Here is a 20,074-nt window from a genome sequence, read left to right as displayed (position 1 = left end):
GGCACAGAGGCATTAATGTGAGAAATAAAGCAACGAACTAGCATTAAAAATTGAGCTGAAACTAAATAAAGTTCAAACAAATGAAATATTGAAAACTTCTAGAACCTTGTGCAAACATTATTAAAAGTATACTTAAGATTCATTACTGATTGATTGTGATGCAGGTACATGTAGGTGGTTGTGGTTCTGCAGAAGAAGATGTAGCAAAAATATTCACCAGACAGGCACAAGAATGACATCAGTAGTCTTGTATGTCTTCCTTTTTAAAAAAAAAAAAAAAAAAAGAAAAGCAAAAGCAAAATATGACAGTCCTCCCTCAAAGGTTTAAACATTTCCATGCAGGTCCTGCAAGTTCCACCTTTAAAGTATCACAGTAGTGTCCAGAGGGCATAGTTGGCATGTCACACTTTTAGAAATGAGAGTCACGTCTCTTGGAAATGCTGCACTGAAGCACCTCAGTACTAGACCTGACTGAACTGTCCTTCAGACAAGAACGAGGTTCCACACTTAACTCATATTGAAATGTAGCATACACAGAGAAATGACCTCAGCTGATTAAGTAAACCACGAAATGCATGTTCATGGATGTAACAGTGTAATAGAATTTTGTTGATTATATCCCAGCTTTATCTAACCTGGCACGCCAGATGGATTTGTTTCATACATCCATCTGGAAAACCACTCAGACAGCGTTTGGGAAAGGGCAGAGCCTTTGAAAAAGAGCTGATTGGATGAACGTTCTGTCTGTCACATCTTTATGGGCCAATCAGAGCAACAAAACGACGTAGCCACCAGCGAGCTGCGCCCCTACCGAAGGAGTAAACTCCATTAGAGTTGCATAATGCGAACCATGGCGACTGTAGACATGTCAGTACACGACTTCTGTCATTTTTTTAAAAAGAAAACAACTCACTGCTGTTCTTTTTTTTTATTGAACGTTTTATGTTCTTCTTTTAACGAAGAAATGTCTTCAAGTTCTGATTAAACCAGCGCTTTAGCATCCATGCTAATGTCTTCCGCCATTATTCCACCGGCCTCTTTTTGCTGCTTGCTTATGTCACGACTCCCCCACGCCTGAAAGTACTGCCCTTCGACGCTGATTGGTCCTGTCACTTTCTAACCGGGCCCAAACGGTTCAGACGGGAGCTTTGCGAGATGGATTTACCAGTGAGAAACATGGAAACGGGCGTATCCATCTGCTTTGCAAGGTTAAGCTTTATCAGTAGGAAAACAGAAAGCAGACAGTAAAAGCTATCGCCACATCAGATCCATTTTCTCTGTCATAAACTTATTTAATAATTCTCTTTCTTTTAACACAGCGGAGACTCCAAGTTGCTGGAAGAGGCTGTCATCCCCCTGGCCAAGATTCTCAGTATGTTTCCTACTGATTAATATATTTGATAAATAGATCAGCTATGGGTTACATCATTTATGCACAAGTTTCTAGGTAGCCTAGTTTGAATGGAAGTTTGTACATTCTACTGATGTTTAGTTTGTACATTCTACTGATGACTGGTATCTTACAGCTAACACTTAGAAGGTGTAAAGTCCTCTGTAAATATGGTTGTCGTGGTGATGGTGTTTGAAAGATGGGTCAGTTTGGAGGATAAGGAGGAGCAGAGAGTTTTTGTACCTTTTTGGTGTCAACAGTGCAGCACTGATCAACACTGAATACCAACTTAGCCAAATTTAAAATGAAGTATAATCGTTCATTTTTGCTAACCACACTGTCAAATTTGTAGGTTTCTGTTTCATATGTTATGCTGCTGATAAATCCTCTCCTGTTTTTTTAGTTGAAAACAATCCCAGAACGGGGAACTTTGGTGCTCTCGTCAGAATTTTCCTGGGAAGAACCAAAGAGCTGAAAATCTCCACAGAATGCCAAGAGTGAGTATGGGAACTTAGGAGGAGAAAACAAACTCTGACGACTCTGTCAGCAATGACAGGCACGATGCACGCCAGTGTTCTCTGTGCAGGGGTGCAGTCCTATTGTTTTAATCACATGCAAGCAGGAAATCTTTATTATCATCTTTATTTACAGGGGAGAAACACTGAAGCGGTTTAAGTTTCCCATGAGAAAAAAAGCTGAGGTATAAACATCAACACATGCTGCATTATCCTGCACTCACAGCCGAAATTGACCCATCCCGAGTCACCAGACTCATGGGGTGGAGATCTCGTTCTCTGTAATCATCATTAGAGGTTGGAGTTATCGCTCCCCATCCACACCCATTTATTTCTCTGGCAATTTTTACCAGATTTTGTCCCACAAACAAACCTTCATTCTCTGTGTTCGACATTATTGCCCTGCCCTAATAGTCAATTTGTGGGATTGATTACTCAACTCTGTGTTGGCGTTTTGTGCTTGTGAAACATTGTGGTTTTCACAGGATGTTTTCAATCAGTTCTTGTTTTCCTGTTTATATGTTACCCACAAACTTTATTTGATTTTTTCTCTGTTATATGAATATGTTGCAAGTGTATGTGAAATTATCATCAGCTTTGGCATAAGAGAGGGTATTTTCACATTTTTGGTTGCAAAAGAGTATTGATGTGAGGTTGTATTCCAGTTTGAAGAAAAATGAATGCATGCATGAAAAAAATCATGAATTTTCTAGGTTTGTGTTTTTGTTTTTGTTTAGTTCTGGCAGAAAATTCTGATTGGAAAAGAGGTATTCCATATGTGCTGATATGAAGTACGACATCAGTGGGACTTTCCCATGTGTGAATCGCTCTGTCTTGGCCAGGTGTTCTAAGTACAGTTAGTTTTTCAGCAGCAGACACAACGTAACTGGTCTGTGTTAACATTCAACACAGAGTAGCTGATAGCAGAACAGTGTTCTGGTTGCTTGGCTTGAGTCAGTTAAGATGTAAGGCTACTTGTGTTAGCAAAGCAAAAGAGAAGTTTTTCTAATTGCTGGTTGGATATAACCTTGCAAAGCTTGTGGATTGGCCATATTCCATGTCTGTCATCTTGTAAAGCCTCAATCTGAAATGCTTTTGCCAGGTCTGAGAATGAGGTAGGGCTTAGTTTGACTGCAAGCTGGTAAACATTGGCAGCAAGTGAAGCTAAAGCAACAGTTTAATCAGAACTGGATAATTTCTTTTTTAAAAGAAAAGCCAAGAGCTATACTGAAATCTTTTCTTGGCAGAAAAGGTGTTTTTGCTTGCTCCCTACTAGCTTCACCATGAGTTTGATTGCTCTGATTGGCTGGTAAGGAATGTGACAGACAGAACATTTGTCGAACCATCCCCCAAGGGCTTTGGAAAGGTTCTATCCTTCCCAAATATTAACCTTGGACTGTTGCATAGATGGATGTGAAATATATCAAGTGCAAGTGGAGATGTTAACACTATATCACAGTCATGGTCAGAGCTGACCAAATCACAGCAGTGCTGGTATTCAGTACACCACTCCTTATTGGATTATATCACTTATTTTTGCAACACTTAGTTCAGACAGAGCATTCTGATTGGACAAGAGGCTCTCCATAGTGCTTTTATCAAGTACAGCATCACTTTGTTTTTTCACAATATGTGTCACTCCTACTCTGCTAGATTGCAGATTTCATTACAGTTTTCACCATGTTCATCAATGAGATACACTGTTTGGACAAACTGTTGCCACAAAGTTGGAAGCATAGCATTGTCTAAAAATGTCTTGGAATGCTTAAGCATTAAGATTGCCCTTCCTGGAGATAAGGGGACTAGCCCAAACCCTGAAAAACAGCCCCATACCATTACCCCTCCTCCACCAAACTTCACAGTTGGCACAATGTAGTCAGGCAGGTAGTGTTCTCCCGGCATCTGCCAAACCCAGACTCGCCTATCTGACTGCCAAACAGAGAAGTGTGACCCACCAGAACATGTTTTCACTGCTCCACAGTGCACCATGCGCCTTTGTTGACCCAATTCTGTGATTTGACATGATCTTCCACTTTAAGGCTGAGTTGCTGTTGTTCCTAGACGCTTCCACTTTCTAATAATGTCACTTACAATGACTGTGGAATATCCAGCAGGGATGAAATTTCACAAACAGTCTTATTACAAAGGTGGCATCCATCACAGTACCATGCTTAAAATCACCGATCTCTTCAGAACAACCCGTTTTATATCACAAATGAGACTGCATGGCTAGGTGACTGATTTTATACTGTACACCAGTGGCAACAGGTCTGATTGAAACACCTTAATTCAATTATTACCTGGTGTGGCTAAATACTTTTGTCCATATAGACTCAAAAAACACACTTTGATTTAACTAGTTACATGATAACGGAATAAAAATGTACAAAGTAACAGGGTGCTCCAATTTCAGTTCAGTTGTTCAGTTTTTCTATGTGCTAGTTGTGTAACTGTTGTATACATTATCACACACAAGTAGGTGATGTTGGACTGTGACTGAATGCCTATTACAGATTCACAGTTGTGCTAATATTTAATATTTAATTTCCCCTTGTGTGATATAACTCAAGGATACTACAGCATGTTCTGACAAGCTATTTTGATTGGATAAGAGGTATACCATGATTACTGAGTCCAACATCGCAGAGACTTTTCACTATATATATCACTATGCCATGGCCATGTTTTCTGAATACAGTTCACATCACAGCAGACAGGTTTTATTTTTTTTAGATTGAATGACAGCAGTGTTCATAAAAAGTACAACATCACTCCCTCTCATGTGGTAACGCCTAAGTAACTTGCTCTACTTTGAACTTAACTTGTTCAACGTTTTCTCTATTGGTTCTGTCAGTCAGTGGTTATCTTTTTTTATAATCTTAGTGAATTATCCCATTTTTTATTTTCAGTAAGCAATACCGACAAGGACACTCATCCAAGCCTCCTCTGGCTGAATTGATTGTGTACTCATGCCACTCCCTAATGAATATATGTGTCTGAAAAAATTTCAAGCATCATATAACTGAAGAACACACACGGTCAGCCAAGCCTTCCTCTGTAAATTTAGGAAATAAAACCACTGGAACACATCCATCCCCTATAGAGCGTTTATTTCTGTCTGTGTTCGACCTTAATGTAATGCCCTCTTTATCCTTCTCTTCTGCAGTCAGCTGTTTATCTGGCAAGCCCACAACGCTCTCTTCATGATCCGCTGCTTGCTCAAGGTGTTCATCAGGGAGATGAGTGAAGAGGAGCTGCACCTACAGTTCTCCTACCAGGAGAGGGCACCAGGCTCCTGTGGAGGTGAGCAGCACTGATTCATTTGGAAAAAAAAAGGTGTACTGCTGGGGCTTGAGTTCAGTTGGAGATAAAAAAAAAATGTCCATATGTATTGTCAAATATAGATCAAGCTTTTAGCCACTGAGGCACACTTGGATGTTTACAAAGATCTGGATAATCTACAGAGAAATCTCCAGAAAACACCCTCCAAAGTTAGCATATCCGTTTAGACTCATAAGGTGTGAGTTATTACAATACAGTCACAGGGGTCAATTGTGTAACACTTCTGTTCCTACCTAAAGAGACAAAAGAAATTGGCTTTTTAATTGAGCACAAAAACCCCAGGCTACTGACCTGGATCAGATGTCTCTGAGAGACTCTGTTAATAAAGTCTGAATCTACGTCAACGGACTGCACCGCATTGTCTGACCTCAAAAACTGGCCCTGTCTGAGCTGCTCTCCCTTTTTAAACTGTAGACGGTATAAAATAAGGACATGGTCTCAATGACATCATCCACTGGTTTTTCTGAGGTTTTCTGAAAGCAGATGATGGAGGTTGCTACATTGGAAATGCTGTTTCCCCCTTACTTTCGATCAAGATAGCCTGTCAGCCAACAGCCATGCTCCTCATGCAAAGTTCTGCAAAACTCTGAGCCTTATTATAATCCAATCTGACATCAATATGCACGCTGCCTTAGTGTAAATACTGTAAGAGCTATCCACCTCATGTAAAGTAACCCATCTGTTACATAACTACATAATTTATCATCATGTTTATTTCAGTATCCTTTGCATTACTCAAAACGGCACTGCTGTTTTATGTAAACCTGTATAAGTTTAAAGTCTGTTCATTGTTTGATTATATGGAAGTTTAAATGTTTGCACACGGAAAGCACAATTCAAGAAAGTCCAAGTCCTTGTGTCTCTAAGCTTACCTGACCAAAAAAACTAAAATGGATTGTGAATCAGAACAGATGTGTTGTGAATTAAATTCATCTCACTGTAAAGTCTACATCGTACAGCTGCCTACACTCGATGTACAACCCAAATTCCCTAAAAGTCAGGGTGCTGTGCAAATATAAATAAAAACAGAGTGCAATGATTTGCAAATCTCAGAAGGTATTTTATTCACAATAGAACATAAACAACATATCAGATGTTGAAATTGAGACATTTTACAATTTCATGACGCCATGTTTGCAATTGTGTAGCATCCCCTCTTCTTTTAACAACAGTCTTTAAATGTCTGGGAAATGTGGAGACCAGTTTTCTGTTGTCTCAATTTTGTCTGACCTAAAGATTGTAACTGCTCAACAGTTCTGGGTCTTTTTTGCTGGATTTTTCAGACTTTTAGGACTCTTCTACTGTGAAGCCATGCTGTTGTGATGGATGTGGTATGTGGTTTAGAATTGTCTTGCTGAATTATGTCCTTGGCTGAAAGAGATGTTGTCTAGATGGGAGTGTATGTTGCTGTAAAGCCTCTATACTTTTCAGTATTGATTCCCATGCCATAGACACTAATGCAACCCCATACCATCAGAGATGCAAGCGTTTGAACAGTGTGCTGATTACAAGCTGAATGGTCCCTCTCCTCTTTAGTCTGCAGGACACTGCTTCCAAAAATCATTTCAAATTTTGATTCATTTAACCACAGAACAGTTTTCCATTTGCCTTAGTCCATTTTAAATTAGCTTTGGCCAAGAGAAGATTGCAGTGTTTCTGGATCTTGTTCATGAATGGCTTCTTCTTTGCTTGATACAGCTTTAACTTGTATTTGTGGACGACACTGCAACTGTGTTGACAGACAATGATTTCTGGAAGCGTTCCTGAGTCCGTGCAGTGATCTTCAGTCGAGAACCATGCTCATTTTAATGCCATGCTACCTGATTGCCAGAAGTTCAGGAGCATCCAATATTGACCTTCGACTTTGTCCCTTATGACCTGAGATTTTTTAAGATTCTCTGAATCTTTTAGTGACATTCTGTACTGTACTTTGCAATTTTACATTGAGGAGCATTCTGAAATTGTTCCACAATTTTTTTAGGCGCCATTTTTTCGCAGATTGGTGAACTCCTGCTTATCTTTACTTCTGAGAGACTCGTTCTCTCTTAGAAGCTCCTTTTATACCCAAATCATGTTACTGACATGTTTCCAGTTAGCCTAATTGGATGCAAAATGCTCCCCTAGATGTTTTTCATTAGAACCACTTATTTTTTCCAGCCATTTGCTGCCCCATCCCTACCTCTTTGAAAGTGTTTAAATTCAAAATGAGCTCATGTTTTTTGAGAAATGATAAAATGTCTCAGTTTCAACATCTGATATGTTATTTTTGTTCTATTGTGAATAAACATGGGTTTATAAGATTTGTAAATCATTGCATTCTGTTTTTATTTATATTTTACACAGCACCCCAACTTTTTTGGAACTGGGGTTGTACAATAAACAAAGATCATTGTTTCAACTGTGCTGCCATCATATTTCGGTCAGTGTCATTGTGAAACAAGCCTTCAAATTCTGTTGGTTTGAATTTGAATTTTAAACCCACAGAAACCCTTTAATCCCTGTTCTACTCACAGCCAGCATGAAATAGGGATGATGGGAAGGACAGGGAGAGGATTGCTACAGTGGGAGTTGGAAGAAGTAAAGTGAGGCTGACTATGACCAACAGGGAGCTGCCATCTGTGTCTCATATAATAACTCCCTGTGCTCCTTGTGTAGAAACAGGCAGCCAGGACCTCCTCGAGGAGCTGCTGTCAAACCTCGTCCACCTGATCGTTGAAGTGCCCCTGCTGTAAGTATCTCCCTCGTGTGTGTATCAGCGTGTGTGTTTGGAAGGTTGAATTAAACACTCCATTGTGTCTTGCACACTTTAAAAAGGTCAGACATAAAAGACTGCAGTAAAGTGACATTTTACACGGATAGGTTGTTCACTATAGCTGAACTGTCTGCACACAGTGATTTGTTAATGTCACAGCACTTATCGCTAAAGCTCATTTGTTTGACATTAATTTATTACCATAATATCAAATGGAAACAATCCATTATTGGAGGCTTTTCTGCAGCCCAGCCCATCCTTTGTTTTCATTCATGTTTGCTGTTTTTTTAAGTGTCTAGGATGTTAGTCATCAAGTTGTAATGGAAAGCAGTTTGGGAAAAATGAACTCCCTGCTTGCTTGATTCACTAACAAAGAAAAGCTGGACTCCATTAAGGAAGAAGTTAAGGTTTTGATGTCCATATGTTTCACTTCCTGAGCCCTCAACCAAACTGAAATGCTGGAACTGGAAACATGCTGAAGAAAGGGAAAAAATAAAAAAGGAAAGGATGGAACTAAACTAATTACAGAACTAGAGAAAGTGTTCAAAATGGACTGAAAGTTGAATTAGGAGAGGTGCCAGTGAGTGGGAGACAAGGGAACATAATGATTGAAAACTGGTATGAGCCTTTACTCCCAGTGGGCGGTGTGCATGCTAACACTTTAATGAGTGAATATTTCAGGTTTTTTTTTTTGTGATTTATCAATAGTAGGATTATCTCCGGCCTGCCACTCAGTCTGTCACATCCACACAAAGATACAGTGTCTACATCTCTGCAGACCAAATCTCCCCTGCAGTGTCAAAACAAGTTCACAGGAACATGACAGTTGGTTTTTCCTTAACACAGCATCTTTTCCTCTCTTGTCTGTATTGTGTTATTCTTGGCGTCCTCCTTTTCTCCCTGTCTACCAGACCAATCATTGCTTTCTTTCTCTTCATCTCTCCTTCTCCTCTGTTGTCTCCGGACATCAAACCCTGGCTCTTATGTAAATGCATTCAGCATTCCAACATTATTCATTGTTCCCAGCGTCGAGACTCTACCTGTTTTTCTTCCCTTCACCACTTTGTGGCCGTCAGCCCACTTCCTTCGTACGTGCTCCTGGTTTGGTTTAGAATATTACCATTCTTTTGGTAAACTCCCTCCAATCTCTAACAGAGCTTTGTACTTCAATAGTACCTCCGGGTAAATTGTGAGAGGCCTGAATTTACAAGAAATAGACTCTAGTATTGCTAAATTATATTTCAAGGTAGGAAGTTGCTACTTACTAAAACAAAGCAATCTTTGAATTACACTTACACCCATTGTTTCTAAACACATTCCATCATATTGTCTATAAAATCATTCAGTTTTTTGTCTAAAACTCTTGTAGGGAGTTTTAAGCTGTTTATGCATCAGATTGAACAGACTGATTATTGATATGTATGCTATATATGAACATAACATACACTACATGCACTAAAGTAGTCAGACACCTAACCATTACACTAGCAGGAACTGCGATGACGTTGTATTCAAGTACATGTACTTTAATATGGAGTTGGCCCCACTCTTCTTAGAAGACTTTCCACAAGATTTTTGAGTGTTTCTGTGGGGGTTTGTGCCAATTCATTCTCTAGAGCTCTTGTGAGGCACTGTATCAGGCACTGTTGTTGGCCATGACAGCTTGGCTTGTAATCTCCATTCTAGTTTACCCAAAAGGTGCTCGATGGTGTCGAGGTCAGGGTTCTGTGCAGACCGGTCAAGTTCCTCCACACCAAACTCATCCCACCATGTCTTGATAGTCCTTGCTTTATGCACAGGGGCACAGCCATGTTGGAATTGCACAGGGCCTTCCCCAAGTTGTTGCCACAAAGTTGGAAGTATAGCATTGTCCAAAATGTCTTGGTATGATGAAGCACTAAGACTGGCCTTCACTGGAGATAAGGGGCCTAGCCCAAAGCGTGAAAAGTAGCCCCTCCACCGAACTTCATAGTTGGTACAGTGCAGTCAGGCAAGTAAATTTCTCCCACCATGCAACTGCTCAGCCTTTGAAACCCAGTCTGTGAACAACATCTTTCTGCTTCCATGAATGCCAGTGGAAGTTCAGAACTCTTCAGCTATGGAATCAGCAGAATGCTGGCGACTTTTACCCATCATGCGCCTTTGCAGTCCATGACCCTGCTCTGTGATTTTACATGGTCCTCCACTTTGTGGCTGAGTTGCTGTTGTTCCTCAACGCTTCCACTTTCCAATAATTCACTTAAAGTTGACAGTGGAATATCCAGATGGGATAAAATCTCATGAACCGTCTTGTTGCAAAGGTGGCATCCATCACAGTAGCTCGTTGAAGTCAGTGAGCTCTTCAGAACGACCCGTTTTGCATCACAAATTTTTGCAAATGGACACTTTTGGTTTTACTTTACTACAATTGTTAAAAAGTAGTAGTTATTTCATAGTTAACTGCAATGACATTTGTTTCCCATTTGTAGCCTGTGTGTAGGTCTCATTGGTGCATTTATCCATGGTGGGTGTAAATTAAACTGTATGTCAACTGATCTAATAGTTATAAAAAAAATAGGAACATTTCAAATCATAGAGTCCCACGTTTAAATATTTTGGGCTCACATGTCTGTGAAGAACATAATTTGGGGGCTGCGAAGCATTCAAAGAAGCCAATCTATCAGAGGGAAATTGTTAACAGCTCCTTTAACTTTTTCTTCCCCTGGCATTTAATCAACATAATGATTAATCTATTAATCAGGAAACCTACTGTCAGATTAAACAATACTTGAAACATTGGTTGAACTCTAAAATGTGGAAAGTGTGTGTGTTAATGGCATACACAAGGAAAGGGATATTTTGCCTGAGTGAGTCGTGACTGGAAGAGAGTTTATTAAAGTGGAAAACAACCTTGACCCTGTTTAAGGTCAGCCTGTTTCAGTGGTGTGTTTATATGACAGGAAGCAGGTCACAGCTTAAATCTGCCCCTCAAGTCAAAAATATTTTTAGCTTATTGTTACTTTATACATGTTTTGGCATTCTCTGTTTTTACAGGGTTAAACATTAAAGGCACGCATTATCTGAGGAAGGAAAGTTTCTTTGTGATCATCATAAATCTGACTTATTATAGTGCAGAAATACAGGATATTTTTGAACCATCAACAATTTGGAAAGGAGTTGTGGTCCAGCATTCAACTCCTGCAATAGTGTTTTGGGACTTTAAAGGAGATAATCAAATTTCTCTTTTGTAACATTACACTTTTTCCTTTGCAGTTTTATTTCATGCATGTTGAAAGAGATCTTTAACTTCACCAGACATGCATTTGTTGCTTTTCCATGATGTGTATTGGCTCAGTGTCTGGCAGTTTCAAACAGCTGCACTATGACAACCCTGCCTACATGTGGGAAATAATAACAGAGTTTATACTCTTAAAGAAAATAAAGTGCCTGGTACTAAAACCATCAAATTCAACCTTCTCTCATCAAGGGAAGCTGCGATACAAAGTGTTTGGGAAGGGCAGGACAAAAAAAAAATTCTTGGAAGGTGATTGGATGAATGTTCTATCTGATGGGCTGATCAGAGCGACAAGACCAAATGAGGCAGTAGACATGCTCCAGTGCTAACTTCAGACCAAGCGGAAACCTCCGGTCCTGAAAAATGAAGCCAATGTGGTAGTGCAAAAAAATGCAATACAGTGCAGCATGTCACTGCAACAAGTAACCTCCATCTTCAAATACAATGTGTTGTAAAGGAATGATAAAGCCCCGCACACTATACTCCATGAGAAGTTAAAAATATCTTTTGAATATAGTAACACCTTAAAAGCTATCATTCAAGATTTAACTTAAATCATGTTAACGCTATCATAATTTGTCTTCTTCTGTAGAGACATCACCTACAGCATCCTGTTTGAAGCAGTTACTACACTGCTGGTATTCTTCTCCTATCAGCTCTTCCACAAAGACATCCTCAGAGATGGATTGATCTACCAGCACATCATGAAGGGACGATGGTAAGAAAACACAATGCCTTCTCAAGGTAGAACTCCTTTTTGTTGAAAGTGCCCTACCAGGTTGGTGCTGCAAGTGATCCCAGCATGCTTTTTGAGTAGCACAAACCTGGAAGGGCTTTTCTCCCTTATTACATAAAATTAACCTATAAAATCCTAAAGTCAGTTTGCTGTTAGATAAGTGCATCTCATGGAGAGAGAACTGACATACTGTGCATTTAATATTCATAATGTTGTGTCTTAAGCCTTTAAGAAACCAGCTCTAACCTTTACCTCATCATCAAGGGTGTTCAAAAGCAAAAGTACAAAAATGTAAGACATAAAACACATAAAAGTGGAATATTTCATGTATTTTAAGAATGAGCTCCGAGTTAAGTGGATCGTCCACAATCTGTTAAAGACTTTTTTGAATGTGGGCCCAAATCACTTTGGATGTCCTCCAATCCAATGTGACACTGTCTGATCAAGGCTACCGTTCCTCTGACCAGACTCTGATACAGTTAGCCTCTCTTTCTGCTGCTGGTCAGTCTCAACATGTTCCAAACAATGTCTTTTTCTGTCATTCAACTACAACTAGAGGTAAGAAAAGAAACAAATCCAGCCCACATAGACTCTTTGTTTACACTGTGGCCTTTTTTGTAGAAATGAACCCACAAGTCTGTGTTTTTAAAGAATACCTATGATGAAAACTTCCAAGTTAATAAAAAAAAAAAACAACTACTAGTTTCATCAGTTTCAAAATGGCATACTCAAGTCCACTGTTGTCGTGAAAATGAATAAATTCAGATGAATGCTTCGCTGCTCTTGTCTCTTGAAGTGTAGTGGTGCAGTTTCTCTGGGTGAACACAGAGGACGGGAGTAATTTTCTTTTAGGGCTCTCACAGCAGAAGAGCCAAACGAGAGCACTTTGGATTAATTGCTGGTGAGCTGAAGAAAGGCTTCCAAGTCGCTGATGTTGGCAGAATGGATTAGAGGGCAATCTAGAATGGTTTTAACATTTGGTCTGTTTACAAGGGAAGATTGTTTGTGACTTTAAAAGCAGTGACATTTGAAATTCTACAGCAGCTGTTATGTGTTTTGGACTGAGTCTTGGATTTAAATGGGCATTAACAACCATCAAGAAAGTCTTATTGGAAGATAACGACTGAATTTTTAAATTAATCTGAACACTTGTGCTGCCTCTTGCTTATACCGCTTTCCCACTAAAATTAGCGTGTAAAAGCATGTTTTTTAAACGCTGGTAAACCCGCTAACAATCGGCAAGTGACTCCTTTCCCATTGTCAGTAGACCTGGGTCTGATCACCAGCAGATGAGCTGTGTGGCTGTTTTTTTTTTTTTTTCCTCAGGTGCGTCAAGCTGATGTCATCACGTTGCTTTTCTAGCTCAGTCTTTCTATAACGAAGATATCCGCTGAGAATAATTAATGTTCTACTGACACATTCAGCTCCTACAGCCTTGAATTCATCATGGATTATCCAGTAAAGTGCAGCGCTTCCTACTCATGAGCGCAGCCAAATAAAGTTCAGGAGAACCTTTTCTAAACAATGTTTCTATTTCAAATTTTCACATCTATCTGCTCCTTGGAAATATTAGAAAAACATAGATCTTTTGAATGATTTAAAACAGAAACTTCAGCCTGCCAAACTCCTGTCTCCTCCATCAGCTGTCATCCGGCTTAACAGCTGATGGAGGAGACGGCACTTTTCAGACTTAGATTTAGGGGTGAAAACTAAATAAAAGAATATATAGTCATTTCCAAGGAGCGGACATATGATAAAGGAAAATAGAAACAACCTTTTAGAAAAGTCTCCCACTCTCCAGCTGTGTTTTTACGCAGGAAGCGCTGCGCTTCATGTGATAAACCATGAGAAATCCAAGGCTGTAGAAGCCTGACTTGTTCACGAAAAAATAATAGCTTTCAGCAGATATATTCATTATGTCAAGAGTGAGCTAGACAAGCATTTTTGTGTTTATATGTGCCGTTAAACTGCGCTGCAGTGTTGGAAACCTCTGCCTTTTACTCCTATCTCCTCCAGAAGTAGCGCATCAGGCTTTAATGTGCAGCTGACGGGCTGGAGTTTCTGTGTAATAACAAACAAAAAAAGAGGATCGATGTGATCATTTCCAAGAGGCAACTAATGCATAAATAAATAAATGAAAGGTTAATAGATTATATCGTTTGAAAAGGATCTCTCTTTCCAGCTGCGCACGGTCTGGACGCATGGTACTTTATGAGCTAATCCATGAGATTTTAACAGACTGAATGAGCTAAATCTGTCCTTGGGAAAAAAAACATTCTCAGTGGATATGTTCATTATGACATGGGCATTTTTGTGTTTATATGTGCCGTTAAACTGTGCTGCCATGCTGTGAAACTTCTGCCTTTAAACTCCTGGCATCTCCAGCACATCAGGCTTAAACGCGCAGCTGACAGAATAAAGTTTCTGTGCAACAACAACAACAAAAAGGATCTATGAGATCACAACAGGCAAGAAATATAAATGTACTACTTGTGTTAATATAAATGTAGGCACGCTACACCAACGTCATCCCTTGTTAACCCGGGTGTGACGTTCCCACTGGAGCGGATCGGAGGTGAGCCGATAAAAACCCGTCCATTGCAGGGTCAGTTGACCCGGGTCTGAATGCCAATTAGAGCCTTTCCCAGTGCCGACAGGAGCCGATTGTTAGCGGGTTTAAACGGGTTTTTCAGCCAGTGGGAAAGGGGTATAAGATAAAGCAAAAACTTCATATTATGGTGTTAAAAAGTAAAAATGAATCAGTTGTGCTCAAAAAAGGATGTTTCTGTCAGGCAGCAGAGGAAAAGCCTGAAGTAGAGTCAAAGAAAGGCCACAAGGCAAGATAACCTTGAATTTTTAGACATTTGCAGCTGAGCTGGAACTTGTTTCATAAACCAGTTTTCAATAATGAATACACAGTTACATAAGCCCTAAAATATTTAGTTCCTCAAATAGTTTTTAAAGAAATTAGATGATTGTGAGGCACTTGTAAAATTTTTGCTCTTGAATGTATGCTGAGACACTGCTGAACCTTCATGTGTCAATGTCTATTCACAAAGCTCCCTCAAGGCGTGATATTTACACCCATGTGCTGTTTCTCCTTCACTATGATTGCCATGGAGGCATAATCGAGGGGATGAAGTGATTCCCCCTCTTTGCTGGCTTAAGAGGTAGTAACACAAGCAAGATGGGCTCGGTAGAGGAAGCGGTGGAGCATGTGTGCTCACTTATGCTCTCGTGATGGCGTAATGCATGTGGGCTGACAAATATCTGCATCTGGGGGATAAATAGGAATGTTTAAGACTTAGTTAGACTGAACTTAAAGTATTTATTGGAGAAGTTAACATTTTTTCTCTCCCTTTCCCTTTCTGTCTCTCTTTTCTTTAGTTTGTCTCTAACTAGTCGACTGGTAAAGACGCTGCTCTATAACTTCATCAGGCAGGAGAAATGTCCACCTCCAGCTACGCACATCTTTGAGCCCAAAGACGAGGGAGGCCTGCTTTATGGCCTGGCATCAGGAGTTGCAAGTATGAGACACACAAAAGAACAAAAGCATCGTTGGGCAATCATTCACACTGGTTCTGAAAACATATTTTATGCTACAGGGGCTTGAATGCAGAGATTACAGAATTTCTTAAGGTTTGCCACATTATATCTACATATAATGTAGATGTAGCAACAGATTTTTGGTGGACTAAAATAAGAATTTTGGATTGAACAAACATTTGATTTCCTTCAAGCGAAATGGCTCTTGACCGCCTATGTTGCAGGTGGATGTAAAACCACAATTAATACTGTCACCAGTATTACCTATCACCCAAGATGGACTTTTAAACTATGATTATTATGTGTTTAAACACAGGTGTTGGGTGTAGCACACACATTAGCCAAAACTGATGGTACCAGCAGCTCAACCTTCCAGCCATTCTGGCAGGTAAATAAAAGTAGCATGTCACAAACTGATTTGTGACCACCATGGACTCAAATTGGGCTGGTTGTTTTATTTTTTGCTTGTTTTGCTCTGACTCACAAGAGCAGAGCCTGGCAGCCCTACATATGCTGTAGTTTATAGCTCAGAGACCAAACAAAACCGCCTTCTCCTCATGTCAGAGTGGGTGTCAGTGTTTACAATCAAAATAAAAGGTGACACAGCAATCAGGCAAACCCGTGTTCAGTCCAAGTTTGATGTCTGAAAATAGAAAACGTGAGAAAAAGCTCTCACTTTGCAGAATGTTTCTCTCAGCCTATCTGGGATCTTAACTCAGATTATTTGCTGGAATGTATTTGCCAATGGGGATTACCTCTCCATTGAACAGAGCTTAAACAAAAGGTGTGTCTAAACTCATAAATTGCTTGTATAAGAAATTACAAAAGAAGGCTGTGGCTGTGGCTGCGGCTCTGACTTGTGGTCAAAGAAGCAGCTGTAAGCACACCAAGTCTTTTAATTTATTTTTGGGACATTACATAAAAATACAGAACAATGGGTCAAGTTCTGAGTAGGGGTGTGTATTGGCAAGGATCTGGCAATACGATACATATCCTGATACAGGGGTGCCGAGATCAATATATATTGCAATACTATACAGCACTCTGTGAACAACCAGCTTCTTAAGCAATGACCTTTTGTGTCTTACCTTCCTTGTGGAGGGTGTCAATGACTGTCTTTTGGACATCTGTCAAGTCTGCAGTCTTCCCCATGATTGTGTAGCCTACTGACTTAGCTGATTAGTGTGTGACACTATAACTTTCCAATATTGAACTTTTTCACAATATTCTAATTTTCTAAGACACTGAATTTTGGGTTTTCATGATCTGTTAGCATTAATCATCAACATTTCAAGAAACAAAGGCAACAGCCATATTAGGAAATGGGGTGTTTTCTCCTGCAGCCAGAGTTAGTTTTAGAAGCTTTTTTGAAATTTAGTCTTAGGCTTTAGATTAAAATAACAATGGGGGAGTAATAATAATAGTTTTTGCCACATTTTTGCCATTATTAACCTTAAAAGTTTTAGTCTAGTTTTAGCCAACAAAAGCTCAAAACTATTTAAGTCCTGTTTAAGTCAATAAAACCTTTAGATTTTAGTCTTTGCTTTAAGTCAAGATTTTTTTTTTTCCTTTAAACTAATTTAACTAGCCAATTTGTAACAATATGTAAGTAAAAATTATGCAAAACTGATAATAATAATAATGTTTATTTATATAGCACTTATCAAAACCAAGTTACAGAGTGCTTTACAAAACATCAAAGTTCATCAGTGAAAAACACAATAAAAAGAAAATAATCATCGATAAAAAAAATAAAAAAATTAAAAATTAAAATAAAAGAATACACCAGCAACAAGTCTGACAGACTAGATATAAGAATAAAAAGAAAAAGAAAAATTAGATGTAATATTAAAAACCTTGACCAATGAAAAAACAATGATATAAACAAGGGATCATAAGTAAGACACAGTTCACAAGAAGGCTTTCTGATAATGATATGTTTTTTTAAAGGGATTTAAAAGAAGACACTGATGTAGCTAGTCTTAGATGATAGCTAGTCTGATGGTACCAGCAGCTCAACCTTCCAGCCACTCTGGCAGGTAACTAAAAGTACCATGTAACAGACTGATTTGTGAAAAACAAGGTCTCAAACTGAGATAGCCATTTTAGGTTTTACTTGTTTTTGCTCTGACACATAATATACAGGAGATGCTAAAGCAAAGCTAGAGCCCTCTCACATTTTATAGAGAGGGCTCTAGCTTTGCTTTAGCATCTCCCTTAGCCCTTTTGGGGCTTTAACACAGGCTACGTGCTAGAATTGGTTGGCTAGTATTGTCTTGAACCAACACTGTAGCAACCTTTCCCCTCCAGAGCTTAAACAACTTGTTAGAGGTGTGTCTACACTTATAAAGTGCTTGTATAAGAAGTTTAAAAAGAAGGCTGGGGTTTGTGGTCAAAGAAGTGGCTGTAAACACTGTAGCTCCGTGTACTTGTTACTCATTATAGGTGTGCCAAATCTATTTTTTTTTCAAGGATAAACACAATATGTCCATTTAGTTCTCCTCAAGAAAAGTCCCTAGTCATTATATCGTTCAAATATTTTTGTTATGAAAAGCCATATCAGGAAATGGGGTGTTTTGTGCTGCATCCATCTTAACACACAACTCAGCAGAGCAAATGAATCTTAATGAGTCAAAAGCTACAAGGACTGAGAACTAAACATATAGAAGCTCATAAAAGCATCATTTTCTGGTCTTTTATAACACTGCAGGCTTGTCTGAAATCTAACAGTAGAGTTGCAGCACCTAAACATGCATTTAAGTACATGATCTCTAATACTGGAATGCTTTGACGTTATTGTTACTGTAAACAGCAAAAAAGTTATATGAATTTTATGTCAGCAAGACCATCTCTAACATCAGTCAAAGGGTTTTTTCACTTAAGGATGCTTGATTTTAATAGCAAACTATCTATGGAGGCTTTAATGATATGAAATGATTGGTGTGTATTCTGTATGATTTAATTAATTGTTTAATACCTTCCTTTTATAGTGACCCTCTTGAGTCTCTGTATGTCAGACCCCTAGGAAGCATCAGCATAGAAAACATAATGAAACTTGCACTTCCTTGATGTGATATTTCTACATCCTCGACCTCAAAGTCAGGCTGGTGAGTGAAGTGTTATCTGAAATTAAAGCAGTGGTTGAAGTCGTGAATGTAAGATCCAGACTTGAAAAAGAATTGCGAAATGTTTTCATCCTTGGAGCAAACAAGTGAGAAATTCGATTAAACTGAGAAATCTAGCCTCGTCAGTGATGAGTCAGAGATGGACAGAGCGTGTGTGTGTGTGTGTGTGTGTGTGTGAATTAGAAGTGTAATGTGCTCAGTGTGTGTTTTGAATGCATGTTTGTTCGAGGGTGAGAATAGGGCCGGGTTTCCCCCCGCAGATAAATGCTCTTTGTCGGTTGTTGGTGGCAGATTCCTATCAGTGAGCCATCAGCATTCAGCCCAGCCTGTCTGTCTGTGGCCAGTGATCGGCCTGATGAGTTATGGTGCCCTGTCCTGTTCTGTAATCCCCTAGAGCCTGTCTGTCTGCAGCCGCCTCCCTTGTACACACACGCACAGACCAACAAGGACACAAGCGCTCTTATTCTCCAAGCTCAGAGACAACACTTGTTTTCTTTCTCCGTCTCTGTCATGTACCCCAGGGTCATTGAGGATTGGTGGAAACCACATAAAAGAATGTTTTACTTAGAATGATAAAGGTGGGCACATGAATGGGTGTTCTTAATGCTTAATATCAGTTAATTTTTATTAGCTTTGAGCGATAATTCAGAATTTTACCATTCATTTCTGATTTTTCATGTTCTTTTCATAATATAATGTCCTTTTTGTCTCTGGAGTAGCTACTGTATGTCAAATCTGAGGTCGCATTCACACCAAAGCTATAAACAAAACCTGGTCCATTTCCCTGGGCAGTCCAGTACATTTGGAGTGGTGTGAAAGCTCATACAAACCAATCAGGTGAGCTCTGGTTCTCTTAAAACGGAGGTCTCGGTTCGCTTCCAGTCGAACCTTTGTGCCGTTCATTCACACACTAGACAACTTGCCTTGCTTGCTACTAACACTGGGCACCTTCTTGTATAACACATCTATTATATGAACACCAAAACAAGAGCAGAAATGCCAAAACAGTCTCAATTTGGTGTTGCTCCATTGTTTATGTACCGCTGGATGGAGATAGATTTCTGTTCTGGCCAACTGATTAGCCGTTTTTGTCTTCCACTTCTTCTTTTCATCTCATTCTGGTTTGTTTGGGACAATAGTGACACAATCAGAGCAACAAGATAAAATGAGGTTGTCAGGCATGTGCAACTCCAATAGTAACCTGAGCTTGATAGACAAGCGCTGCCGTAGTTTATAAACATTGGAGCTTGTTGGTGGATAAAACTCATCCCGAGGCTGGCCAGGAAAAGTGCAGTGAGTCTTCCATAGAGCTGTGCCTTGCAACAATCCTGTTTCTTAGCTCTGCGGGCAGTTCCTTTGACCCCATGGCTTGGTGTTTGCTCTGATGTGCATTG

General features: G+C 39.5%; 1 protein-coding gene across 2 annotated transcripts in view; it reads left to right on the top strand.

Moving 5' to 3' along the window:
- Positions 1–20,074, top strand: part of dym (dymeclin) — a 103,159-nt gene that overhangs the window by 4,127 nt on the left and 78,958 nt on the right. For both annotated transcript variants that reach the window (XM_041810924.1, XM_041810925.1), the window contains 6 exons: positions 1,320–1,372; positions 1,794–1,887; positions 5,072–5,208; positions 7,903–7,975; positions 11,866–11,991; positions 15,397–15,536. In XM_041810924.1, coding sequence (XP_041666858.1) covers positions 1,320–1,372; positions 1,794–1,887; positions 5,072–5,208; positions 7,903–7,975; positions 11,866–11,991; positions 15,397–15,536 — 623 coding nt within the window. The remainder of the gene's footprint in view (positions 1–1,319; positions 1,373–1,793; positions 1,888–5,071; positions 5,209–7,902; positions 7,976–11,865; positions 11,992–15,396; positions 15,537–20,074) is intronic.

Source organism: Cheilinus undulatus, linkage group 17 (assembly GCF_018320785.1).
Source record: "Cheilinus undulatus linkage group 17, ASM1832078v1, whole genome shotgun sequence".
In the NCBI taxonomy this organism is placed as follows: domain Eukaryota; kingdom Metazoa; phylum Chordata; class Actinopteri; order Labriformes; family Labridae; genus Cheilinus; species Cheilinus undulatus.
The sequence above is the reverse complement of the archived record's forward strand: the minus strand, read 5'-3'. Positions and strand labels throughout refer to the sequence as shown.